This window comes from Lissotriton vulgaris, chromosome 1_1 (genome assembly GCF_964263255.1).
Source record: "Lissotriton vulgaris chromosome 1_1, aLisVul1.2, whole genome shotgun sequence".
Classification (NCBI taxonomy): Eukaryota; Metazoa; Chordata; class Amphibia; order Caudata; family Salamandridae; genus Lissotriton; species Lissotriton vulgaris.
The window spans coordinates 1,977,041,365-1,977,068,383 of NC_141685.1; the positions used below are offsets into that span (position 1 = coordinate 1,977,041,365).

General features: G+C 45.1%; 1 protein-coding gene across 1 annotated transcript in view; it reads left to right on the plus strand.

Moving 5' to 3' along the window:
- SEMA3E (semaphorin 3E) overlaps nucleotides 1-27,019 on the plus strand; it is a 648,430-nt gene that overhangs the window by 376,972 nt on the left and 244,439 nt on the right. The window contains exon 5 of the mRNA XM_086919774.1: nucleotides 26,429-26,522. Coding sequence (XP_086775900.1) covers nucleotides 26,429-26,522 — 94 coding nt within the window. The remainder of the gene's footprint in view (nucleotides 1-26,428; nucleotides 26,523-27,019) is intronic.

The following is a 27,019-nucleotide window of genomic DNA, read 5'->3' on the forward strand; positions in this document are numbered from 1 at the left end:
AGCAATTAACTGGAAGTACTATCGAGTAAACCATCCGGTGTTTTTAAGCTTTTAGCGCTATTTTAATTATAATGAATGTTTTTTTGTTGTACGCTGAGTCCTCGGTTGAGCAGAGTTAACTAGTGTGGTGCTGGGTGTCTGTTGAGTCATCTGTTGAGCAGAGTTAACTAGTGTGGTACTGGTTGTATGGTGAGTCTTCTGCTGAGCAGAGTTAACTAGTGTGGTACTGGTTGCAGGGCGAGTCTTCTGCTGAGCAGAGTTAACTAGTGTGGTACCGGTTGCAGGGTGAGTCTTCTGCTGAGCAGAATTAACTAGTGTGGTTCTGGGTGGAGGGTGAGTTGTAGGGTGGGTCTTCTGCTGAGCAGATTTAACTAGTGTGGTGCTGGTTGTCTGTTGAGTCTTCTGTTGAGCAGTGTTAACTACTGTGGTACTGGTTGTAGTGCCAGTCTTCTGCTGAGCCGAGTGAACTAGTGTGGTACTGGTTGCAGGTTGAGTCTTCTGCTGAGCAGAGTTAACTAGTGTGGTACTGGTTGTATGGTGAGTCATCTGTTGAGCAGAGTTAACTAGTGTGGTACTGGTTGCAGGGCGAGTCTTCTGCTGAGCAGAGTTAACTAGTGTAGTACTGGTTGTAGGGTGAGTCTTCTGCTGAGCAGAGTTAACTAGTGTGGTACTGGTTGTAGGGCGAGTCTTCTGCTGAGCCGAGTTAACTAGTGTGGTACTGGTTGCAGGGTGAGTCTTCTGCTGAGCAGAGTTAACTAGTGTGGTACTGTTTGTATGGTGAGTCATCTGTTGAGCATAGTTAACTAGTGTGGTACTGGTTGTAGGGCGAGTCTTCTGCTGAGCCGAGTTAACTAGTGTGGTACTGGTTGCAGGGTGAGTCTTCTGCTGAGCAGAGTTAACTAGTGTGGTACTGGTTGTCTGTTGAGTCATCTGTTGAGCAGAGTTAACTAGTGTGGTACTGGTTGTAAGGCGAGTCTTCTGCTGAGCCGAGTTAACTAGTGTGGTACTGGTTGCAGGGTGAGTCTTCTGCTGAGCAGAGTTAACTAGTGTGGTACTGGTTGTATGGTGAGTCATCTGTTGAGCAGTGTTAACTAGAGTGGTACTGGTTGTAAGGCGAGTCTTCTGCTGAGCCGAGTTAACTAGTTTGGTTCTGGTTGTAGGGTGAGTTGTAGGGTGGGTCTTCTATTGAGCAGATTTAACTAGTGTGGTACTGGTTGTCTGGTGAGTCATCTGTTGAGCGGTGTTAACTAGTGTGGTACTGGTTGTAGGGCGAGTCTTCTGCTGAGCAGAGTTAACTAGTGTGGTATTGGTTGCAGGGTGAGTCTTCTGCTGAGCAGAGTTAACTAGTGTGGTTCTGGTTGTAGGGTGAGTTGTAGGGTGGGTCTTCTGCTGAGAAGATTTAACTAGTGTGGTGCTGGTTGTCTGTTGAGGCATCTGTTGAGCAGTGTTAAGTAGTGTGGTACTGGTTGTAGGATGAGTCTTTTGCTGAGCAGAATTAACTAGTGGGGTACTGTTTGCAGGGTGAGTCTTCTGCTGAAGAGAGTTAACTAGTGTGGTACTGGCTGCCGGGTGAGTTTTCTGCTGAGCAGAGTCAACTAGTGTGGTACTGATTGTAGGGTGATTCTTCTGCTGAGCAGATTTAACTAGTGTGGTACTGGTTGTATGGTGCGTCTTCTGCTGAGCAGAGTTAACTAGTGTGGTACTGGTTGTATGGTGAGTCTGCTGCTAAGCAGAGTTAACTAGTGTGGTACTGGTTGTATGGTGAGACTTGCTGAGCAGAGTTAACTAGTGTGGTACTGGTTGTATGGTGAGTCTTCTGCTGAGCAGAGTTAACTAGTGTGGTACTGGTTGTATGGTGAGTCTGCTGCTAAGCAGAGTTAACTAGTGTGGTACTGGTTGTATGGTGAGACTTTTGCTGAGCAGAGTTAACTAGTGTGGTACTGGTTGTATGGTGAGTCTTCTGCTGGGCAGAGTTAACTAGTGTGGTACTGGTTGTATGGTGAGACTTCTGCTGAGCAGAGTTAACTAGTGTGGTACCGATTGTAGGGGGATTCTTCTGCTGAGCAGATTTAACTAGTGTGGTACTGGTTGTAGGGTGAGTCTTCTGCTGAGCAGAGTTAACTGGTGTGGTACTGGTTGTATGGTGAGTCTTCTGCTGAGCAGAGTTAACTAGTGTGGTACTGGTTGTATGGTGAGTCTTCTGCTGAGCAGATTTAACTAGTGTGGTACTGGTTGTATGGTGAGTCTTCTGCTGAGCAGAGTTAACTAGTGAGGTACTGGTTATATGGTGAGTCTTCTGCTGAGCAGAGTTAACTAGTGTGGTACTGGTTTTAGGCGCAGTCTCCTGCTGAGCAGAGTTAACTAGTGTGGTACTGGTTGTATGGTGAGACTTCTGCTGAGCAGAGTTAACTAGTGTGATACTTGTTGTATGGTGAGACTTCTGCTGAGCAGAGTTAACTAGTGTGGTACTGGTTTTAGGGTCAGTCTTCTGCTGAGCAGAGTTAACTAGTATGGTACTGGTTGTATGGTGAGACTTCTGCTGAGTAGAGTTAACTAGTGTGGTACTGGTTGCAGGGCGAGTCTTCTGCTGAGCAGAGTTAACTAGTGTGGTACTGGTTGTATGGTGAGTCTTCTGCTGAGCAGAGTTAACTAGTATGGTACTGGTTGTATGGTGAGTCTTCTGCTGAGCAGAGTTAACTAGTGTGGTACTGGCTGTATGGTGAGACTTCTGCTGAGCAGAGTTAACTAGTGTGGTACTGGTTTTAGGGTCAGTCTTCTGCTGAGCAGAGTTAACTAGTGTGGTACTGGTTGTATGGTGAGTCTTCTGCTGAGCAGAGTTAACTAGTGTGGTACTGGTTGTATGGTGAGTCTTCTGCTGAGCAGAGGTAACTAGTGTGGTACTGGTTGTATGGCGAGTCTTCTGCTGAGCAGAGTTAACTTGTGTGGTACTGGTTGTATGGTGAATCTTCTGCTGAGCAGAGTTAACTAGTGTGGTACTGGTTGTATGGTGAGTCTTCTGCTGAGCAGAGTTAACTAGTGTGGTACTGGTTTTAGGGTTAGTCTTCTGCTGAGCATAGTTAACTAGTGTGGTTCTGGTTGTATGGTGAGTCTTCTGCTGAGCAGAGTTAACTAGTGTGGTACTGGTTGTATGGTGAGTCTTCTGCTGAGCAGAGTTAACTAGTGTGGTACTGGTTGTATGGTGAGTCTTCTGCTGAGCAGAGTTAACTAATGTAGTGCTGCAAGAATCACCAGACAATGACCAACAAAGGAGACAGATTGTGCAATTAGAGTAACCAATGACCTGAATGAGAAAATGAAGTCAGTAGTTTTATATCGCCTACGCTTAGAGCTAAATCTCATTGGTTGATTTTCTCAGTAAAGACATGGGGATGAGAGAGCACTGCTTCTAGAAAAGGTGAGCCTTTTTTTTTTACAATGTTGAGCGAGAAAAGATAAATCCAAAAAAAGAAAAATATAACTCCGAAATATTAAACTATTCCGTGATCTTTCATTCATTGATATATTTTACATAACGACCACTGTGTTTAGACAACCAATACATTTAACATGATATATCATAGGTTAGTTTGGATGTTATGAAAGGCTGTTAGGCCTGCTTTATTCATCATATGAAACTATTAACCAAATTTGGAAAATGTATTACTTCAAACAAGTTTTGCGCTGAAAAGTGAATTTCAAAACAACAGTTTTGTACTGGTTTGCATCACCTTTGTGGCGCAAACACAACTCAAGGTGTTAATAAATCTGGGCCCCATTCTGCAGATCATATTGAGGGGCTTATTTACAAGGCCCATGCGCCGCCCATATGTCACTTTTCCCATATTAATAGTGATACATCGGTGGCGCAAGGGGCTTGTAAATAAGCCGCTGAGTCTCTAATGCTTCAGCAAGAGATGTGCCAAGCCTGAGACAACAGTCCACCACCAACAGCTCATTTGTTATATTGGAGGAGCGTCGCCCCCCTGCCAGCAACGTACAACCTTCAAAAAATAAAACGATAATAAAGCGGGTTTATTATCATTTTATTTTTCTTACCCTCCCTGGCCGAGTTTTGGGTGCAGGGCCTAATCAATGACAGGCTGCAGGAGGAGTGGTGCGCACTGCTGTCAGTGTGCATGTCGGTGTGGCCGGCCGTCTTAGGGTGGCCAAACTGTCATGCTCACTGAGATGTCTCCAACTCCAGCTGCATGGCCGGTTCGGAGACAGCAGACATAGCTTCCATTCTCTCTGAGAGTGGAAATCCAGGGTGCTCAGCCCTATCCTGACGCTGCTCTCATGCTGTCAGAAGCATGAGAGCAGCGTCTGCCCAAATTGGCCTAAGACGTTGTTTAATGTGGTCAAGGGACTTTCGGACCCTTCCACAATTTTTCCTGCTCCTCTCCTATCCCATAATCAGTGCAAAGAATTTGCCAACTTTTTGGGTAAAGAGGTGATAGGACCATCAGTTACATCTCGCAAATGTGCCTAAGATAGACGTGTCAGAGTCTATAGTACAATCACTTGCAGATGGCCTGCGGAAGACAGCCCAGAGAGGATGGAGAAGCTACAGGGCATGTCCCCGAAGGATCAGTAATGAAATTACTGCCTCTGCTGGACCTCTCACAATTTTTGTTCATAGTACGGTCAATTAAATTGGGTTCCACTCTGGCCCCGCTCCCGCCTGCCATATTCAGCTCTCTGGACCCTGACTTAATGCTAAAAGTGGTTAGCATTTTGAATTCCTCTCTGAGAGAAGGGCACATTACATCAGCTTGGAAAGACGCAATGGTTTTACAACTGCTAAAAATATCTTACCCTTGATCTCACTACCTGATCTACTTTTAAACCAATTTCTATGCAGCCTATTCTCTGTAAAATCCTGGAGAAACATGTAAATTCAAGCTTACTACTCTTGTGAAGGTGCATATTGGTCTGCAGCAATCTATGTCTGGCTTCAGGGTGGGGACAGCAAGGAATCCACCCTCCTAGGGGTCAAACAAGATCTTAGAAGGCTCCTGGATGAGGGTGGTACAGCTGCACTGATTTTACTAGATCTAAGTGCAGCTTTGTACACACCCTGAAAAGACATCAATAGGTTTACAGGGCACAGCAATAGCTTGGATGGCCTTATTTCTTGAAGATTGGTCTTTGAAGGTCTTCTCAGGCAGTGATAGATCAGAATCCCATGCCCTCACTTGTGGTGTGCCTCAGGGCTCTGCCTTGAGTCCGACAGTTTTTATAATTTATGTCTGCCCCCTTGAGAAGGTGATGGAAAGCTGTGGGCTTACCTTATTCTCATATGCAGAGGGCACTCCGATCATCTTTCCTTTGACATCTGCTCGTCTGCTCAGACAAACTGTACTGGATCCCTGAATTTATGCTTGAGTAGGATTTCCCTTTGGATGAGTTCCAACTCACTCAAGCTCAACAGCGAGAAGGCAGAGGTCATAGTTCTAGTGAACAATCCCCATCTATAGTGTCCTCAGCAGTGGGCAAGCCCTTGTGTAAGCTGTCAGATTTGCCATCCAAAGTAAAAAAAAAAAGTTTTTGGGTTGCATCTGAGACTAACCATGAAGGTTCAGGTGGCCAAAATGGCAGCCACCTGTTTCGCTGTACTGAGATGGGCAAAGAAGGTAATTCATATAATACCTCCTGCAGCCCAAAAAACTGTTACTCAAGCTTTGATGCTGTCAAGAATAGATCATGGGGACATATTCTACTTGGGGGCTGAGAAGGCAGTCTTTTGGCGCATTCAAGTAGTCCAAAATACTGTAGCCAGGCTACTTTTTCACCCCCCCTGAGTAGGCATCAGTATCATATTTGCTCCAGGAACTCCAATTGCTGCCCCGGGAGAGGTGTATACACTTCGAAACCTTGTGCTACCTGGCAAGGTTATGTTTCTATGGCCCCAAGATACATCTAAGATCTTCACAGCCGCATCTATGGTCCAACCTGTCCCTCTGCAGGGTACCTAGATTTTGTCTAGTATGCATGCTGGGGCAGGTCTTTCTCTTATCTTGGCCCAACGTTATGGAACAACCTGCCTGAAACAGCGTTAAACTGCTCTTCCCTTACTGAGTTTCGCAGGGGATTGAAGTCCTGGCTGTTTTAGCACAGGGCTGCTTTTTTGGTTTAATCTAACCTGGATCTTGCTCCAGGAAACCCCCTGGGCTAGCTGTGCGCTGTAAAAGACATAATAATAATAATATTGGTAAGCACATGAACATCTCATTAAACACTCTATGCTCGACTGTTTAAAGTAGTCAGATGACTTGCTTAATTTGGAAGTATGATGCAAAACGAAAATAAGTATTAGAAAAGGAAAGAGCAAATATGTTAAGATTTTGTTAAAAACGATGCCGCTAATATTTATGTTTTACATGAGGTGAGAACGTTTGATCAGCAAAGTGCAAGTATGTGAAGATAAACCCAGTTAAATTCACAAGTGGAACGCAGTAAGACTAAACATGAAAAAAATCATATCTTGAAAAATGATCACATGCCGATGAGACCTTGATATAAACAAGAAGAAGCAAGGAATGTTAATGAAAATACTTCTGCCTGAGGAATGTTGCATTTTTTACACCAATTACAGCAAATTAGGTATTCGTGTTGTCATCATGTCTTGTGATACACTATTTCTTGAGATTGATTCAGTGTTTGAATACATTTATAACCCAAGTCCCTCTTCAACACTCTTACCAATGCCAGGAAAGCAGAGATGCCTACTCTTGAACGTTGAAGAGAACAAAAACATATTCTAATAGCATTAAAGGAACATGGTGACAGAAGTAATGTTTGAGAAAACCTGGGCCTGTCGACTCTTTAATGTCATTCTTCCACTCATATTATTAGGTTATCACATTATAACAAATCACCATTTGATAACCGAGCAGATAAAGAGTATGATGCTAAAAACACGTTGTGGTCCCAAAGCCTGTGGTGCACCTAATCACAGACTGTGTAATCTCAAAGCAGTGATTTGCAGTGTGCTAAAGGTACCATGTAACTCAGAAAAATGTCAACCTGAATCGATTAAGGTGTGTGGAAAGAACTCTCCCCCCACCCTCCTGTGATGTCACCAGTAAACACGTGCTTCCATACTGATTCTCTCTGTTTCATCTGCATCTCCAGAAAAATTAGCCAAGCAATGCGATGTTAAATGATGGCTTACTTTCTTGCCTGCTTTCTTTCTTCTTGCTCAGGATTCCTTATATGAGGAGGAGGCAGTAATAAGGAATCATCTCTCCTGACAGCCGGAGGTAGTTGAAAACCTAAATATAACAGGGAATTTCAGTACTACGTGCAAGTAGTGGTTCATAGAGCATCTGTCAATAGGGTGCCTGATCTCTAATCCTGTATTAAGCGATGGGAATATGTATTTAGGTACAAAGAGTAAAAGAAGTTACCGAGGATGGTGAGTTGTGTGCCGTTGCAAGGGAAGAGGTGAGTAATGCTGAGGGTGGTATTTTTAAGTGGCAGGACACTAGTAACTTTATTTTTCCCATTTTTTGCCAGGCGGAGGAGGTAAATGACAAGTGTGTTGGAGTACACAGCAGGACACCAAATATTACATTTTTGATTATTTGCAAAGGGGAAGTCAGTGTTGAGGATGGTGTCTTGAGGTGGCTAATTGCCATTCATTTTTAGGTCTCGCCTACGCAGCGTGCCTGCGCTGCATAGGAGAGAGACCTGTAGCCATCAGCACAGCTTTCCCTGCAAAGACGTGAGGTTCCGTGACGATTTGAACCCGTGTTTTCAATATTGTCGGAAATACATAATATTGGTATCAGCGAACCGCAAATGATCCATTTAGCATATCCTGGTGTTTTCGCTATACTACGAGCAAGAGCACTCCTGTTATGAACACCTTTCTGATCTACCCACGGCATCCATCTTAGATCATGACCGCCATTTTGTGTTTCTTGCCCTCACATATGCAATAACCTCTGATCACTTCATTTCGATTAAGGACACGCAGCCTTAGCCGGAGATTCACCTCTTTCATGACACGTGCACCTTAAACCAGATCACGCTGTAGCTACATGACTCGACAAAGGCTGCCTCCCCTGCCCGAGGCCAGCCCAACTGAACTGGTTCTCGTGTCCATTGTCCCGATCATGATTAGGCGGCCGAAGCCGGTAGCCTTGCCCATTTACAACCCACAAACATCTCTTATCCCGCTTTCCTATCTTCTGCACCTGGTTCTGCTCCTTTCCTTCTGGGCCTTTATTAGGGGGAGGTAACGAAATTTACGATGAGGCGGTCCGGTTCTTGAATGCAATATTGACAAGGGATTGTGATGAACTAGTGGGAACCCCTCTTCGTAGATGTTTTGTATCAGATTTTATCAACAGTTCCTGTGTACGCCAAATATTTATTATCTGTGATACAAAGGTTTTGGGAATGTACCAACATGTAAAGAATTCGCCTGAAGGCCAAAAACTAGTATATAAGGAGCAACCCTCTTTGTACAAATTGAACAGGCTCCTAGACACTGCCCATGCGTAGTTTCTGTGACTTCTGTGTCCCTGCAGTAATAAACTTTTGGTCTTTGACGCCACCATCGAGAAGCCCGTGTTTCTGTTCATTTGCGCACCAAGGCAGGTGGAACTCCGGGGTCTTTGGGTGTTGTTCCCTGACACCTCTGGACGGAACCAAAAAGTCCAGAACTCCAATTGGCGCCCAACGTGGGGCGACGTCATTCGGTACCGGTCCAAAAGCCTGAAGAGTTCGAGAAGCTTCGTGTGAAGATTCCTGAGGGAGGCGCCCCACTTCATCGATCCCGGCATATCGCAAAAGTGGCCCGAAGTTCTCTTCCACGAGGGTTCCCGTTCAGGACGGCTGCAGTGGGCCGTTGCCTTGACCGTCGCCCTGTCTTGGACCCGAGGTGCAGCCCTTAGTACAGCGAAACGTGACGGGTTTCTCCTTGGTGACGTCTTCAGTGCCTCAGTTAAGTATTTAGTGGTGGCTAGTCGGTTACTTTGTGAGGGTTGTTAAAAATCCTTGATTGGTTCTTAGTTTGGTTTAGTTTCGTAAGATTATCACTGGTTGTTCTGGTCACGATAATCTATTTGGTTCAGTTTGGGTATCGATACATTAGTTTGGTTTTGGTAGGCCTAAGTTCTTGGTTCAAGTGCACATATTTGTTTTGTGTTTTGTTTGTTTTGTGTTCCGGATTGAAAATGGTAAGTCGGAGAAATTGTATGTTGTCGTGCTTCGGTTGCAACAGTGACTCACGGTTGGAGGACTCATGTCTGGTTCCTCCGATTGGGACTCCCCTATATGACTTATATTGTAAACATGGAGTGGGTCCTATATCCTATAATGAGGTGTGGGTCCGCTACACCAAGAATGACGGTGTCCTTAGTTGGCCACTGCATGGTAGTTTTGAACCCGAAATTCTTGATAATTTAGAAGCGAAATTGTTTAGGAAGAAAGCCCGGCCGGCAATGTTTGATTCTTTCCGTTACTGGCGAAAGGAATCCAAACAGAGAGAAATGAAAAAATTTAAGAAAGAGCAGAAAGAGAAAGAAGAGTTAACTCTAGAGCAAGCAACTAAACAGCTGCAAGATAGCGAGTGCGAGAAGGCTATAGAGGTGGCCATTAGAGAGCATAATTTAGCGATCGACAAGTGCTACCCTGCCTTGCCATCAAAAACGGCTAAGATGCTAGAGGATTCGGAAAACGATCCTCTGTTGTCTTATCTGTTACGGTCACCTCCACCGTATGCACAAGGTGCTACGGCTCCACTTGTACCAAATGTTCAATTGCCGGTTGCTGGACAACCTGGTATTCCTGCCCCTCAGAATCAAGTTCCCGTACCCCCTGTGGTTAATGTGAATGTTCCTACGGCTCCTCCTCCTCCTCCTGGATTGCCGGCCTCTATACCTGTATCTGTCTCGCTTACACCTACTACTTCACAAACTATTTTTCTCGATACTCCTACTGCCTCGCTATCTGTTCCTACCTCTACTGTGTTTTCTACGTCTGCGAGTGTGTTAACTCCACTTTCCGTACGTCGAAGAATCACTGATTCTGTGTCTAACATACTGTCTCCTTTCTATAAAACTTTAATCAAGACTCCTACTTCTGACTCTGTTCAGAGACGGAGTCAGCATCCAAGTACTGAGGAACGGGGAATTTTAGATTCCACGGCTCTCAGATGGATTTCGAAGAGTAGGAGATATAGTACGAGAGATGTACTAGAAACATTTATGCAGTGGAAGGAACCAACGCAGCGGTACGTCTTTGACGAGATGTGCTCGTTGTTACGTGAAGAAATAGAGGAAGATGATATTGAATCGAATTTAGAAGACTTAATTAAGGTTCAGAAAGAGTTTGCTGCTGGTATGATAGTAGGTGAAAATATAGAAGAAGCGATGGAACTGATCTTAAATTTTAGAAATGATCCATCTCTTCGTTCACCGAGAGATTTAGAGAAAGGTAAGACGAAACTAAGTCGCCAATATCCAATGAGGGAGGTTCCTCCAATTTGGCGCGAAGCAGTGGCAGCTGATAATAATGCTGGTATTGCAGCTGTTCCAGCACAGTTCCAAAGAGTGTGGATACACATTCCGTGGAAGCGAGCTGAAGTATTAGCAGTGAAACAGGCCTTACCAGATCCGCGTAAGAATCCTGCTGGATATTACAAGGAATTAACACAGACAGTTGAGGCTTGTATAATGAATTTAGCAGACATTGATATGTTATTTGGAAATGTAGTTCCTCAACCAGTCTGGGCTAAAATTCGTAGAGAGGATCATCAAGTAGCCTTAGGTGGTGATTGGGCAGCCATCACTGCAGCGGATGGTCAGCAAACGGGTGGTGCAAAACCTGAACCCCTAATTGCTAATCTTCCGGGTAGGATAATAGACTTAATGAAGACTCTGATGCCCGCATTGCGTGTTAATTGGGATAAGTTATCCGCATGCAAGCAAAAGAAAGACGAAAGTGTCTCCGACTTCTTTACGAGGTTCGAAGAGACTTTTGTAGATCATAGTGGTCAGGATATGAGCACTGAAGGAGGACAGAGACTGTTTGTCGATAAATTCGTGCATAATTTGTTACCTGAATTATGCAATAAATTAAAGGATTCAGAGAGTGCGTGGGCTGTTTCTACAACTGCGCAAATACTTGCAACTGCACAATACTACGAAAATAGGGATAAAGAGGAAAAGGAGAAATCAGAAAAGAAAACGAAAGATTTAAAGACTAAGGTTCTTTTGCAACAGGCGTATCCGCCTCGCACGAATCAGACTAATATGCAACAGGGTTCCTATCAGAGGACAGATTATAGTTCAACGAGGCCTCAATATCAGTGGAACCAGTGTGCGTATTGTAAGAAAGAGGGTCACTACAAAAATGAATGTCCGATATTAGCGCAAAATAATGCGGCAGCAGCTCAGAGAGGTCATGGTGGTTTTGTGCAGAATTCTAGAGGTCGAGGGCGAGGTGCTATGCCTCCACAGACGAATGATCGTCCTTCCAATCACTTTGATCAAAGAAATGGACAGCCAGCACAGCAAAATATATCTCAACAATATCTTGTTGAAGACTATTGTGAAGTGGATGAGGGATTTCAGCAAAATGGGTACTAGGACAGCCATGGACAGAGAGAGGGAGTAGTATCAGTTCCAGTAGATCAGAGTGGGCCTTATGTCGCAGTAGCAACATCGGGTGTAGTCGAACCGTTTCTGTTGGATACTGGTGCCACGAAAAGTTCTATCATTCATGCGAAACTCCCTGGCGCACCTTTGTCCGGCTCAACGAATGTTTCTGTAGGTTTTTCAGGCGCCCCTGTTTACAACCCTATATCTGGTCCTTTGTCTATTTCTGTTGGACCGTGTCAATTGAAAGCACCCTTGATTTTGACGACGGGTTGTAATGAGAACCTGCTTGGTTTAGACTTGTTAAAACGGCTATATGCGACATTGTACTGTTCTCCGGAAGGGGTACAGCTTACATTGGGTAAAAATATCACCTCTCCGATGTACTTGTCAATGGATGCACTTCCACCAGAGCTGCGCTCACTCCCTGATTCTCTTTGGGCGACTGGTCCTAATGATGTAGGCCTTTTAGAAATACCACCATATGTAGTCACTTTGAAAGCGAATGTAAAATTTCCAAGAATTCCGCAATACAAAATATCTAGTGAAGGAGAGCGTGCACTTTTATTGATTGTGCAAGATTTGATTAAGAAAGGTGTGGTTGAAGAAACTAGAGGAAATGTTTGTAATAGTCCTGTATTACCGATTTTGAAAAGAACTGATCCCACAAAGCCTCCAGTGTACAGGTTTGTCATAGACCTTAGAGAAGTTAATAAGATTGTGGTTCCGCAGTTTCCTGTGGTTCCCGACATTACTGCCTTGTTAACATTGATTCCTGCTACAGCCACTTGGTTCTCAGTCATCGACTTGAAGAATGCCTTTTTCAGCATTCCGATAGCCGAAGAAAGTAGGGATATTTTCGGCTTCTGTCTAGGAGGTCGCAGTTTCAGATTTAAACGCGCTCCACAGGGCTACTGTGAGAGTCCATCTATTTATAGTCAAGCATTAAAAAGCCAGTTAGATTCCTTTGTCCTTCCTCCAGGTTCTGCCCTAGTACAGTACGTAGATGATCTTTTAGTGGCTGCCGATGACAAGGAAACTTGCAAAGCAGCTACAGTTTCGTTATTACATCACTTGTCTAATTTGAATCACAAGGTATCACCTTCCAAGATGCAATACTGCTGCCAAGAAGTGACCTACCTAGGTCATCTCTTGTCAAAGGAGGGAAGGAAGTTGACCCCAGAAAGAATAAAAGCAATTACGCAAATGAGTGTTCCACGCACACAGAGAGAAGTACGTGCCTTTTTAGGTATTACCTCTTACTGTAGGCAGTGGATTCCGAATTTTTCTCTTTTAGCGAAACCATTGGTAGCTTTGACTGGGAAAAATGTTCCGAGTCCGGTGCCATGGTCTGATGAATGTCAGGAGAGTTTTACTGAATTACGAAAAGCATTGTGTTCAGCTCCTGTATTGGGTACGCCTGATTACAGTAAGCCATTCACGCTCTACGTTCACGAGAGAGAAGGTTGCGCGTTGAGTGTTCTGACACAGAAATTTGGTGATAAACAACGCCCGTGTGCGTACTTTTCATCAACATTAGATCCGGTAGCTAGAGCGTTGCCTAGTTGTTTGAGAGCTACAGCGGCAGCTGCGGCTTCCATTCGACAATCTGCTGGTCTGGTGATGAACAACATGCTAGTGGTCATGGTTCCTCATGCAGTGGACACACTCATGAACCGAACAAAGACACAACACCTTACTAGCGCGAGACTATCTGGTTACGAGCTGACATTACTAGCGAGTCATATTCAGATCAAAAGATGTAATATATTGAATCCAGCAACGCTGTTGCCGACTAATCAAGAGTCGAGTGATTCCGAGCCACATGATTGTTGTTTTAAAACGGAGGAAGAGACAAAAGGACGCATTGACTTGAGGGATACTCCATTATCAGATCCAGATGGTACGCTGTATGTGGACGGATCATGTTTTAAATTGGAAAATGGTGATGTGACTGCTGCCTATGCAGTAACGACTTTAAAAACGATTGTGGAGACTGCAAGAGTGAATCAGAATTCTGCCCAAGCTGCAGAATTAATAGCTCTAACGAGAGCGTGTGTCTTAGCTAAGGGAAAGAGAGTGAATGTCTTTACAGATAGTCAGTACGCATTTGGCGTGGCCCATAGTTTTGGCCGTTTGTGGAGAGAAAGAGGTTTCATTACGTCCCATGGGACTAAGATTCAACATGGTCAGCTAGTTAACGACTTGTTGGAATCTCTAACCTTGCCGACTGAAGTTGCGATTGTTAAATGCAGTGCTCATAAAGCAATCACGGATGATGTTGGTCGTGGGAATGCTTTTGCTGATGAAATTGCTAAACAGACAGCTAGAGACATGATGAGTGGAATGTATGTTGCAACGTCTGCAAGATGGATTGCTGAGTCTGGAATGTGTGAGGATACTATGGAAAGTGTGAAAGAGATTCAGAAAGAAGCAACTGAGGAAGAGAAACGAGTATGGAGAGAAAGTACGGGCAAGTTGGATTCGAATGGGTGTTGGATTGATTTGACAGAACAGCAGCGTTGGATGTTGCCGGATGCGTATGTGCTTGCAGTGGTGACAATGGCGCATGGAGTAGCGCATATAAGTTCTAAAGGGATTTGTAAGATGTTGGCTCCAGTCTGGAAAAATGAGGGAATCAGTAAGTGTGCAGAGAGAGTGGTGAAAAATTGTATGGTATGCCTGATGCATAATCCTGGCAAGGGAACTCCAACTCCTGCTGGTCACTTCGCTCCTCCTTCCTGCCCTTTTGAAGTAATTCAGTTAGATTTTATTCACATGGACCGCTGTAATAATTTAAAATATGTCCTAGTGGTGGTTTGTGCTTTTTCCAGGTGGATAGAAGCATACCCACTGAAGGATAATACTGCCCTATCAACTGCCAAAATTCTTCTCAAGGAATATTTCCCTAGATACGGAATGCCACGGATTGTATGGTCAGATAACGGAAGTGAGTTTATAGGGAAAGTTATGCAGAGTGTGTGTGCCGGCCTAGGGCTGAAACAAAAATTCCACAGTGCAAACCACCCCCAGTCAGCTGGTTTAGTGGAGGGTTACAATGGTACCCTCAAACTGAAATTAGCTAAAATACAAGCATCCACAGGTTTAGCCTGGCCAGACGCACTCCCTTTGGCTTTGTTATCAACGAGAGCAACTGTACATTCTAGAGTGGGGCTTAGCCCTTATGAAATAGTCTTTGGCCGCCCGGCAAATATCTGGGGTGTGCCAAGGCCTAAGGAATTTAGTTCTCTAGAATATCCTATGTTGATAGACTACCTTTACGGCTTGACTGCTAAATTGAGTCTTATTCATCAACAGGTTTTCGATGCTTTACCAAAGCCTCCGGAGAGTCCAGGGCATCAGCTGAAACCGGGAGACCTTGTCGTCATCAGGAACTTTGCGAGGACAAAGAATCTTCAGCCCCGCTACGTCGGTCCTTTCCAGGTCCTACTTTCAACGAGGACAGCAGTTCGTGTAGCTGGACGCAAGCACTGGGTGCACGCGTCCCATGTTAAGCGTGTCCCTTTGCCGCTTCCTTACGACGACTGGGTGAAGAAGGGAATTGGTTCCTCCGAATTTGAAAGAACTCCAAAGTTCATCCCTTTCAGCGATGCCGAATTGATCACTGACACTCCAAGCTCTGACTCTCCTCCTGAAAAGACTCCTTTTAACACTGAACATTTGTCTCCTGCATCAGAAGAAACTCTGCCATCTGCGAACTTGAACACTGCAACAACTACCAGTGAAACGCTATTTGCCGATCAGACAGTACCTGCGAAGCAGAGATATAACTTAAGAAGCCGTAATATGGACAAATAAAGCAGGCAACTGCATACTGTGATGTATTTGAAATTTTGAACTTTTGCCCTCAGCCAGGAAGTTTGCTATTGTTTTATTGTTTTAAAAAATTGCCTTGCCGTCTGGGTAGCCGTAGGGTCGTGGCTGTGTGCCTAGTTGGATTTGCAGGGGTCTGACACAAGGTCGATCTTTCTGTTGGTTCTGGGAACTCCCAGGGCTGATAGAGGCATTTTCATCTACGTACACATCATCAGTGGTCGCGAGCGGATTGTAGAAGATGGAGCTTCCTGCGCTGCAACAAGAAAATGTGATTTACGTTCGCAGAAACAGACTTTTCAGAATTCTTCATAGCAAATGCTTTTTGATGCAATGTGCCATTACATTCTTGATTATTTTAGCAACATTGGTGGGTGGAACTGTTTTCAGTATAAATTTGATTTTTGTGCCAGTAACCAAAGTACCTCCCCTTGATCCTGCAATTACTACTGTTTCCTCTATACATTCTTTTCACTCGTTTCCCGAACATGAGCAAGCTCGACGCTCAGAGTTTATTAACAACACTTTTGTACAGCTCTTGCACCAACACCAACTGGTAGTTAACACTACAGACTGCTGGGTGTGTGGCTTGATACCCCACACTATGGATAAAGGTATACCTTATCTGGTTTTGCCTTTCAGCTACAATGGATCATTTCAGGCCCTTCAAACCATCTTTGCTTATGCCCTTGAAACCTATCCTCCACGTCCACCTCGTTCCACTAAATATAACTCTGCCAACAAAGCCTTAGTCCAGGGAATTATTGATATGATCAAGGATGTCAATAATACTCCATCATACCCTAGAGACGAACTGCGAGTATATTTAAGTTGGAATACTTCAGAGTATCGCCTTAGTTTAGGAGAAAGCAAGCGTAAAAGCTCAACTCCAATCTGGGTCGTACCACACCGAGGTCAAGTCTGTTTGCAAGGTAATGGGAGAAATCCAAGAGCTCAGCTAGGGAGGAGCGAGTGCGTTGAAACTCATGTGTTTTCGGCTAGCTCTTCCCCTGCCTTCCTTACTGCTAGGGGTACCTACTTCATCTGTCGAGACCGGGCATATACATGGTTACCTGCCGACTTTTCAGGTTCATGCTATATTGCTCGATTGTTGCCTCCAACATACACTGCTTCATCTGATTACCACAGAACCAGAGTAGCGAGAGGTGTCTTCAGCAAAGAAGATACTGCTGGTCAGGAAGCTGGAGACTTCTTCAAAGGCTTCCTTCCGTTCTGGGGGGCCTATGGCCAATAGTAGAAACATACGTCAGCTAACACGGGTAGTTGAATCTACTATTACCGAAACTGCTGGTGCCCTTAGTAATTTGACAGCTGAGCTTCAAGCGGATAGACTCATGACGTTGCAGAACCGTATGGTTCTAGACGTTATACTTGCAGACCGAGGTGGGGTATGTAGAATGATCCAATCGAGCTGCTGTGTCTTTATTCCTAATAATGCTCCAACAGTCTATGAGGCGATCTCTAAGCTACACAAGATTTCCGACTCTATACACGTAGACAAGGGAAACTGGTCCTTTATGGAGTGGTTTTGGACTCTGATCTCAGCGTGGGGATGGAAGGTACTAATGGTCATCGGTGTCATCTTAGTATTCCTATTCTCATGCTGCCTGATTATCCAGTGTGGTCCCGCTTTGTGTAGTCTTTGTGCTGCAACCTGTTTTAGGAAACCACCTGCAGTTGGAGAAAAGGCGCGAGAAAGGATGATGATACAACAGCATGGCACTGACCTGATGAGTATAGAACTAGACTCTGACATAGATTGAGTAATTGCCTATGTAAGGGCAAAAGGAGGGTCTGAGGTTCCGTGACGATTTGAACCCGTGTTTTCAATATTGTCGGAAATACATAATATTGGTATCAGCGAACCGCAAATGATCCATTTAGCATATCCTGGTGTTTTCGCTATACTACGAGCAAGAGCACTCCTGTTATGAACACCTTTCTGATCTACCCACGGCATCCATCTTAGATCATGACCGCCATTTTGTGTTTCTTGCCCTCACATATGCAATAACCTCTGATCACTTCATTTCGATTAAGGACACGCAGCCTTAGCCGGAGATTCACCTCTTTCATGACACGTGCACCTTAAACCAGATCACGCTGTAGCTACATGACTCGACAAAGGCTGCCTCCCCTGCCCGAGGCCAGCCCAACTGAACTGGTTCTCGTGTCCATTGTCCCGATCATGATTAGGCGGCCGAAGCCGGTAGCCTTGCCCATTTACAACCCACAAACATCTCTTATCCCGCTTTCCTATCTTCTGCACCTGGTTCTGCTCCTTTCCTTCTGGGCCTTTATTAGGGGGAGGTAACGAAATTTACGATGAGGCGGTCCGGTTCTTGAATGCAATATTGACAAGGGATTGTGATGAACTAGTGGGAACCCCTCTTCGTAGATGTTTTGTATCAGATTTTATCAACAGTTCCTGTGTACGCCAAATATTTATTATCTGTGATACAAAGGTTTTGGGAATGTACCAACATGTAAAGAATTCGCCTGAAGGCCAAAAACTAGTATATAAGGAGCAACCCTCTTTGTACAAATTGAACAGGCTCCTAGACACTGCCCATGCGTAGTTTCTGTGACTTCTGTGTCCCTGCAGTAATAAACTTTTGGTCTTTGACGCCACCATCGAGAAGCCCGTGTTTCTGTTCATTTGCGCACCAAGGCAGGTGGAACTCCGGGGTCTTTGGGTGTTGTTCCCTGACACCTCTGGACGGAACCAAAAAGTCCAGAACTCCAGACGTGCACAAGTTGCATTGCTTGCAATGGAAACGCGTGCACTTCTAGTTATTTCCTTGCGAGAGCGCATGGCGACATATGGTGGCGCCATATGGTCGCATGCTCCCGCAAGGGAATCTCGCAGGCCCCCTCCCCTGCTGCAGCGCGTGCGTGTTTGTTATCTTTTATGGGCGCAGTTACTCCGGGGCTTGCTTTGAACCTGTGACACAACATACTGAGCAAGCCCCGGAATAACTGAGCCCATTAAAGAAAAAAAAACAATTGCGCAAAGAACTTCTCTTCACTTCAGCTTTATTTCTCGCACGCGCTTTTTTTTTTCTTTTTTTTAATGAGGTGAAATTAAGTATGGGCGGAAAATTCATTCCGATCGCGAATTTGCTAATTTTCCACGATTTCGCGAACCGCACGAAATTGGGGCAAAATCCTCGAATTCGCGGGCGGGAAGAATTTTGCTCAGGAAGTACTTACAGTGTTACAGCAGGTGCCCAAGTTGAAGCTAATTTCTTTGTAACTATTTAGTAAATGGTTACAAAGAAATTAACTTCAACTTGGGCACCTGCTGTAACCCTGTAAGTGCTTCCTGAGCGGCGCCTCGTTGCCTACTTACAAATATTCCCTGACCCTGCTCTGACCCTCGAAGCAGGGTCAGAGAATAGTTACAAGTAGACAACGAGGCTCCGTGAACAGGAAGCACTTACAGATATAGATAAAGCAGGTGAGTTGAAGGTCAAATTCAGTACCTTCTTAATCAGCCCCATAAAATCGTGCACTTTGTCGAGGCTGGGCAGGTGTGCTTTCTCCCCATATCTACAGTGGAAAATTAGCTATGATGCTTGATGGAGGCCTTTGCATCCTTGACTTTCACAAGTGCAATCCCCGTGCAGTTCCTGTAGCCAGTAGCTTCTTTCTCCCCATTTGCTGCTCTGATCGGTGCTTGACCTTTTATACACACAAGAGGCATGTGAACTCACAAAGAAGCCCCCCCCCCTGTTTGCCCCCCACACACTAGCGGTGTGCACCGTCTTCCCGCCCTTTACCCACTATGATAGACAGCTCATTCGAGGGACCCCGGCGCCCTTCGGCGAGATGGCAAAGTTAATCAGTCCCAAAAAATCGTACGCTTTGTCGAGGCTGGGCAGGTGTTATTTCTCCCCATATCTACAGTCGAAAATTAGCTATGATGCTTGATGGAGGCCCTTGCATCCTTGACTTTCACGAGTGCAATCCCAGTGCAGTTCCTGTAACCAGTAGCTTCTTTCTCCCCATCTGCTGCTCTGATCAGTGCCTGACCTTTTATACACACAAGAGGCATGTGAACTCGCAAAGAAGCCCCCCCGTTTGCCCCCACACACACTAGCAGTGTGCACCGTCTTCCCGCCCTTTACCCACTATGATGGACAGCTCACTCGAGGGACTCCGGCGCCCTTCGGCGCAATGGCAAAGTTAATCAGCCCCCAAAAATTGTGTGCTTTGTCGAGGCTGGGCAGGTGTGCTTTCTCCCCATATCTACAGTCGAAAATTAGCTATGATGCTTGATGGAGACCTTTGCATCCTTGACTTTCATGAGTGCAATCCCCGTGCAGTTCCTGTAACCAGTAGCTTCTTTCTCCCCATCTGCTGCTCTGATCGGTGTCTGACCTTTTATACACACAAGAGGCATGTGAACTCGCAAAGAAGCCCCCCCTGTTTGCCTCCCACACACACACTAGCGGTGTGCACTCTCTTCCCACCCTTTACCCAGTATGATGGACAGCTCACTCGAGGGACCCCGAAACCCTTCGGCGCGATGGCAAAGTTAATCAGCCCCAAAAAATTGTGTGCTTTGTCGAGGCAGGGCAGGTGTGCTTTCTCCCCATATCTACAGTCGAAAATTAGCTATGATGCTTGATGGAGGCCTTTGCATCCTTGACTTTCACGAGTGCAATCCCCGTGCAGTTCCTGTAACCAGTAGCTTCTTTCTCCCCGTCTGCTGCTCTGATCTGTGCCTGACCTTTTATACACACGAGAGGCATGTGAACTCGCAAAGAAGCCACCCCATATGCCCCCCACACACTAGCGGTGTGCACCGTCTTCCCGCCCTTTACACACTATGATTGACAGCTCACTCGAGGGACCCCGGCGCCCTTCGGTGTGATGGCACAGTTACACACACATGGTCACTGGAGGCAACTCTTCTGGCCCTACGCAGCTGTAGTGCAGGAAAAGCACCATACATTTACCCAACGAGGTAGCTCTTACTGATTAGCTAGTAGAAAGTATGGTGAAAAATCGCAAAAAAATCCACGATTTCAGTGGGAAATTCACGAATTCGTGGATTTTTTTGCGATTTCGCGCAAATTCGCGAACCGCTGATTCGCAAAATTCGCCCATACTTAAAGCCGAAGTGTCTTCAGCTTTTACAGTTCTTTGCGTGCATGTTTGTTTTCTTTTATGGCCACAGTTATTCCGGGGCTTACTTTTTACTGGTGACACAAAGCAAGCCCTGGAATAACTGTGCCCATTAATGAAAAAAAAAAAGCTGCGTGCAAAGAACTCTGGGTTTATGCCCGAGGTTTGCGTTTGCCATGCCCTGCGGTCCGGAACTGGGGCACAAGTATATTTCACATGGATGTTCCTAGGTCTGCTGTTCACCACCTCCCGCCCCCTGAATCCTTCAGTCTACAAGCTATTCAGAGACCCTCACAGAGCTCACAGGCAGCCCACCTACTTGGTGTATGTTATTGTGAGCGGGGGCGTCTATAAATTCATATTTATTCACGTGGTCCCTCTCTTCTCCTGCCTCGGTCTTTGCATCTCCACTTAGTCTTTGCTACTTCCCCTTCCTCGAACACTCACTCTTTCCTCCCTGTACTCAATCCGGTCCGAGTTTCTCTCCCTTAAGTCCTCTCAAGGCTCCCGCCGTCTTTCTGGTCCCCACATTTTCCTCTCCTTTTATACCACCTAACTTGTCCCCTTCATCTTATCTCCCTTTCTCTTCCCTTTCTATGGTTCAGAAGTTTCTCTTGCCCACTTTCCCACCATCTCTACCCCCCACCCCCGCCTGCTTACTGCTGCTTGCTACTGCGGCTGGTCCTCTTAGAATAGCGGCACCTATTACCCAGTAGGTCCTTTGTCCCCAATAGTATCCCAATGAAGTTGCCAATACCCGACTCCACTGCCCTCGCTCCACTCTTGTCGCTGACCTCTGCTAATCTCCTCTGCACAGGTGCGCTCTTTACCTCTTTACCTGTTTCTGCCGCACAGTCCAATCACAGCTCTGGCCCGAGCGAGGGCAGGCAGGGCAAAAGTTACCACCAACCGATTTATGCGTATTTATTTTATTTATTTATTAGTTTTCTAAAGCGCGACAGCTACCCAAAAAAGGGTTTCCCGGCGCTGAGAGACACTAAATTGCAGAGCAGAATGTTTAACTCTGAGAGGGAGGCTAGAACAATTTACTGGTTAAAAAAGCCACGTTTTGGTTGCTCTGGGAAAGTGGTCATAGCGAGTTTCCAGACGTAAGTTCAGTGGGAGAGTGTTCCATAGCTTTGGGCCCAGCAGTGAGAAAGACCTTCCTCCGATCGTAGCTCTGCGCACTTTCGGTACGCAAAAGAGGCCTTGAGATGCCGACCTGAGACAGCGAGCCTGCATATCAGCCTGCACAAGGGATTGTAGATATCTGGGGGCATTCCCCCATCTGATTCTGTGCATAAGGCACAGAGTCTTAAATTTCACGCGGTTTTCGATTGTTAACCAATGGAGCGCCTTGATGTGTCCAGATATTCTCTCCCTTCTGGGGCACTTGCAAAGTAATCTGGCCACGGCATTTTGGACTAGTTGGAGACGTCTCTTGACTGCTTGTGTTGATCCCAGGTACAGGACGTTCCCGTAATCTAATCGGGAGGTGATCAGAGCATTGACTACTGACTTCTGCGTGTCTTCTGGCAACACCCAGATGATTTTTCTAAGCCATCTCAGTATGGTGAAACAGATGGCAGTGACATTGTTGACTTGTGGCTCCATGGTTAATTTATTGTCAATGATGATACCCAGATTACGTACTTGGTTTGACGGGGTAGGTAGAAGGCCCATTTCAGAGGGCCAGTGCCTGGGGTTCCACAAGTAGTGATCTGGACCCACTACTAGAACCTCTGTCGTGTTGCCATTTAACTTGAGTAGGTTGTTACTCATCCAAGTTGCAATCTTTCTGAGGCCATTTTGAAGGCAAGAGGGGGCATCCTGTTCATCTTTTGAAAGGGAGAAAATAATCTGGGAATCGTCTGCGTATGTATACATATTTAGACCTGTATCTTCCGCAATCTGGGCAAGGGGGGTTACATACAGATTAAAAAGTAGGGGACTCACAACTGATCCCTGGGGAACCCCAGAGGGGGAATGATGGATTTTTGAGGTCGAGGTATTGGAGGCAATCTGAAAAGTCCTAAGAGTAAGGAACGATGCAATCCAATCCAAAGCAGTTCCGCTAATGCCCATGGCAGAGAGAGATTTTCACAAAGTGGGATGGGAGATGGTGTCAAATGCTGCGCTGAGATGCAGAAGGATCAGCGCAGCAGACTTCCCTCTGTCGACCAAAAGGCGAAGATTTTCCGTCACCCCGAGCAATATAGTCTCGGTCGAGAAGCCAGGGCGGAAACCCGATTGTGAAGAATGTAGTAAGCCGTTTTTCTCCGAGTATTTGGCAAGGTGACCATGGACATGGGTCTCCAGGATTTTGGAGAAGGCAGGTAGCAGTGATATCGGATGGAAGTTGGCCATGATTTTGGGGTCTGCAGAAGGTTTTTTTAACAGGGCGAGACCATTGCGTGTTTCCACATAGATGGAACCTTCGCTGAAGATAGGGATAAATTGAGGGTCTGACATATCACAGACAGTTGTGAGATGTCAAGAAGTTTTAATACTGAAACAGGAAGGGGGTCAATCGGGGAGCCCAACTTCAGTTTCCCTAAGATGGCTTGAAGATCCTGAGTTTTTAATCTTGGCCAGAACGACAAGGGCTCGTAAGGCAGGTCTATAGAGTGGGAGGTGTTCACCTCGCTAGAATCAGGATCAGGGTGTGTCTTTGCCTGAGTCTGTTGTTGCGTGACTATATCGCGGTAGATGGTCTCTATTTTGTCACACAGTGGTTTATGGTTAACAGTGATACGTGTCTATGGGTCTAACTGCAGTCTTAAATGTGTTAGTGTGAAACAAACCTGTGCCGTAACTTTACTTTCAAATGGCTGTGAAGATTAATCATTTTCTGACAAGAACAAGCATTTGCAACGTAATACGTCTTGTAATTGCGAGATTTTGTGCTATTGGTACTGTAAATGGCAATGCCTTTTATTTATGTGTTTAAAAATCCTGCAATAATAAAAGGCATTGTCATTTACAATAACAATAGGTCAAAATTTCTGCAATGCGAGACTTATTAGATTGCAAATTATTATTATTATTATTTTTAGAGTGACTGTACAGACACATCCAATCCAACCATGTTGTGTCTCGCTACCGCACCGGCAGTTGCATTAGAGGGGTCCATGGGCATAAATACACGAAAAGTAAATTGCCCTATTGTTCCCCGATTTGGTAGTAAAAAAACAGCCGTATTGAAGTGCAGTGGGTTGTGACTTTGAGCCCAGTGCTGCATTAAGGCTGTCTATTCCGCTTCTGCAGGAGCCCTCAAGGTTGGGGACACATCCAGCCTTGCAGCACATTTGTGTGCCAAAAACTCCACATCACTGGGCCCTTAGAAACAAGCATTGGTATAGCCAATAGGTCTCGCCTTTGGGACCTTATAAGTGTTCAGCCATGCAACAGTTGATGTTGTTGAACAAAGGATATTGTTCTGGATAACTAAACACTTATAAGGTCCCAAAGGCAAGACCTATAGGCTATGCCAATGCTTGTTTATGTTTCTATAGATGAAGAGATTTAGCCAAAGGTTTGTGGGGCTATGAGGCAGGACACTGCATATAAATAATTGCAGTTTATAAACAGCACAAGGATGTGGACCTGAGGCCGAGGCCATTTTTTGCATAGCTCCTCAATGATTTGTCTTCCCTTGTGTAGCTGATCGGAGCATGGGATGGAATTTTGATGGATACATATATCATAAAAGTGTAGATGGCCATGTGCCAATATCATGCAGTTTTCTATCTCAGAGTTCAAGCGACGTCACAAGCACATTAGCTTTTTATTTGTCTCTTCAATGTCACTTGAAACTCCTTGGTGGAAAACAACAATTTTAGTGTCAACTAGCCCTTTATTATTCCATTTATTATTAGAGCAACATGGTTTTGTTGATAGTGACCATATCTATCGTCTGTCCTAATGGTCCAAACTTTTCCGCTGTGATATTAGTCTGATTGCATTAAAAATGTACTGCATATAAAATATTTTAGTGAATTTATTCCATAATTATATTCACTGTAGCCACTCTTCATATGCCGGTTGTTGCCTTTGTTTTGGGATGGAATATAAATGAAGGGTTGCATCTAATAGTATTGTCAGGTGAAGATGTGACTGCACCAGCTTCCTATTCCCATCGCAAAGAACCTCATTCACGAGCCATGGCATGCTAAGATCACATACTATTATTACACTCAGACATGTGAGCATCGGTTCACTTTAGCTTTTAGATACCAGGTTCAAACTACAGCCGTGCACTCTTGTAACTTTGAAGTTAATTATCTACATAGTGTTTTGCAAGATCAATCGGGCTTAATATGTATATCAACACAGAAGGGATGTTGATGAATTTCAAAGCAGTTCTGCTGCAACCACATCATACAAACTTTAGCGCACAGTGGAGGCCTCCCTCCAGGTCTCTTGGAATCCTTGAGCAGAAACAGGAGTGTTTGCTTGAATTGCTGTTATGAGACAGGACCTATTGCTGCAGCAGGATAAAACCTGTTACGGGATTCTGGAACTACCTGTGAAAATCAATGCAAGACCTTAATTTGTTAGAAAATCGGCCATTTCGTAGGATATATCTTTAAATGGTGAATCAGAATTGCCCTGTGCTGTATTATTTGTAACTCTGCGTCTGTTGGAAGGAGGGTTTTGGAGATGGACTACTTTATATTTGGAGTTAAGCACAAGATTATCTGCTTTGCTGAGATATATTCGGCCTCGTTTGCAAACAGTCCCATTGGGTGACGGTCATCGGATAAAACTTGGGTTAAGTGGGCCAGTCCAATGCAACACCTGCTCAGGGCTGGCACCCAATAGTATCAATCAATCAATCAGGACATTTGTAAAGCGCGCTACTCCCCCGTGAGGGTCTCAAGTCGCTGGGGGGGAGAAGGGGGAGGGGTGCTGCCTGCTACTGCTCAAACAGCCATGTCTTGAGTACCCTCCTGAAGGTATGTCTACATTAGTTTCTATTCTAAAATAGCATACACATACTGTTACGTAATGGTTGTATGACGTTACAACGCATGGCAGTACCCCGCATGCCGTTGCATCACAAATCTTTACCCCGACTTGCTGTCAGGGGTGCGCTGGAATTTGGAATAGTTTAATTTACTGTTCCAACTCCAGTGTGTGCAACAGTAGGGAAGGTGTTGGAGTTAAATTCAGCACCCTCTACTCCCTGCTACACACCTTTTGCGTTGCAACGGCATGCGGGGTAATGGCATGCATTGTAATGCTTGTGGTGTGACGGCTGTTTCCCTAGATAAATGCTGTCATAGGTGTCAGCGGACAGCCTTTCCCTAAAAAAGACGATACAAAAAGAATGAACTAAGTAATTCTTTCACACGTTAACACATTTTCAAACAGTATGGTTCTGTCAGCATGTGGTTCCTGATTCCCCCAACAGGGTATGAGGCAGAAGACAATGGGTGCCTCAGTTTACGAGTTGCCTCATGATGACGCAGTTACGGGCCGTTTGGTGTCTGCTCTGTGGGCAGACCAGCAGGTAGAACCATTAGCAAAGACCACATGTTGCTTATTGCATTCAATTGGAAAATCTAATAGCTGCAGCATGCTCTCAGGGCCTGTGTACTCCGGTTGCATGGCTGAGGAGGAAGACACTTAGTGGAATCACTCGCTGAACTTATTCACTCCAGATTTTATGCTATCAAATTTCATAGTGCACAAAACTCAGTTTGACGGACAACACATATTTGAAACCAAAATATCAAAGCAACCAGCCAGATACATGTAATGTGTAAGAAATGTGTAGTTTTTTTTCAATACCGTTATTTATCCTTTTTTTTTGTTCTCGTTTGAAGGATAAAATATTCCAGCTGGAACCTCAGAGGATTGAGAGGGGGCGAGGAAGGTGTCCCTTTGACCGGAGTTCCCCATTCAGCTCGACTTTTATTGGTAAATATGTTTTATATTTGAGAGTTTGTGTGCGCCTCTTCAGTTTCTGAGCACATTTCCCCACTCTCTTCAACTCTTAACCTTTCAGCCTTATTTCTAATGGAAGCTGACAGCCCTGGAATTGTATTTCACTTCAAGATTAATCCGAGCAAATGAGCTCGGTGCATTTGAGTATGTGCTACCTTACATGAATCCTTTTACAGAGATAGCGGCTGTCGTGTACGGTTACAGATTACAATCTACTTATCTAGGTCTTCTGGGCAATAGTGAGTCGATTGTGTGGCTCTGAACTTCAAATGAGAACTAAAGTGAAGTGTTGAGGGGAGAAGGGCCGGATTCTGCATTCCTGTGTGAAGGGAAGGCAGACGCGCAATGTACTGGCTCGCAGATGCTGGGCAGTATCATTACAATCCAATGTCCAGAATTTAATCAATGTGGAAAGAGTTCACGTTTTCATTACCTTACAAAAGGCCGCATTCGCATCAGGGGTCAGTGTC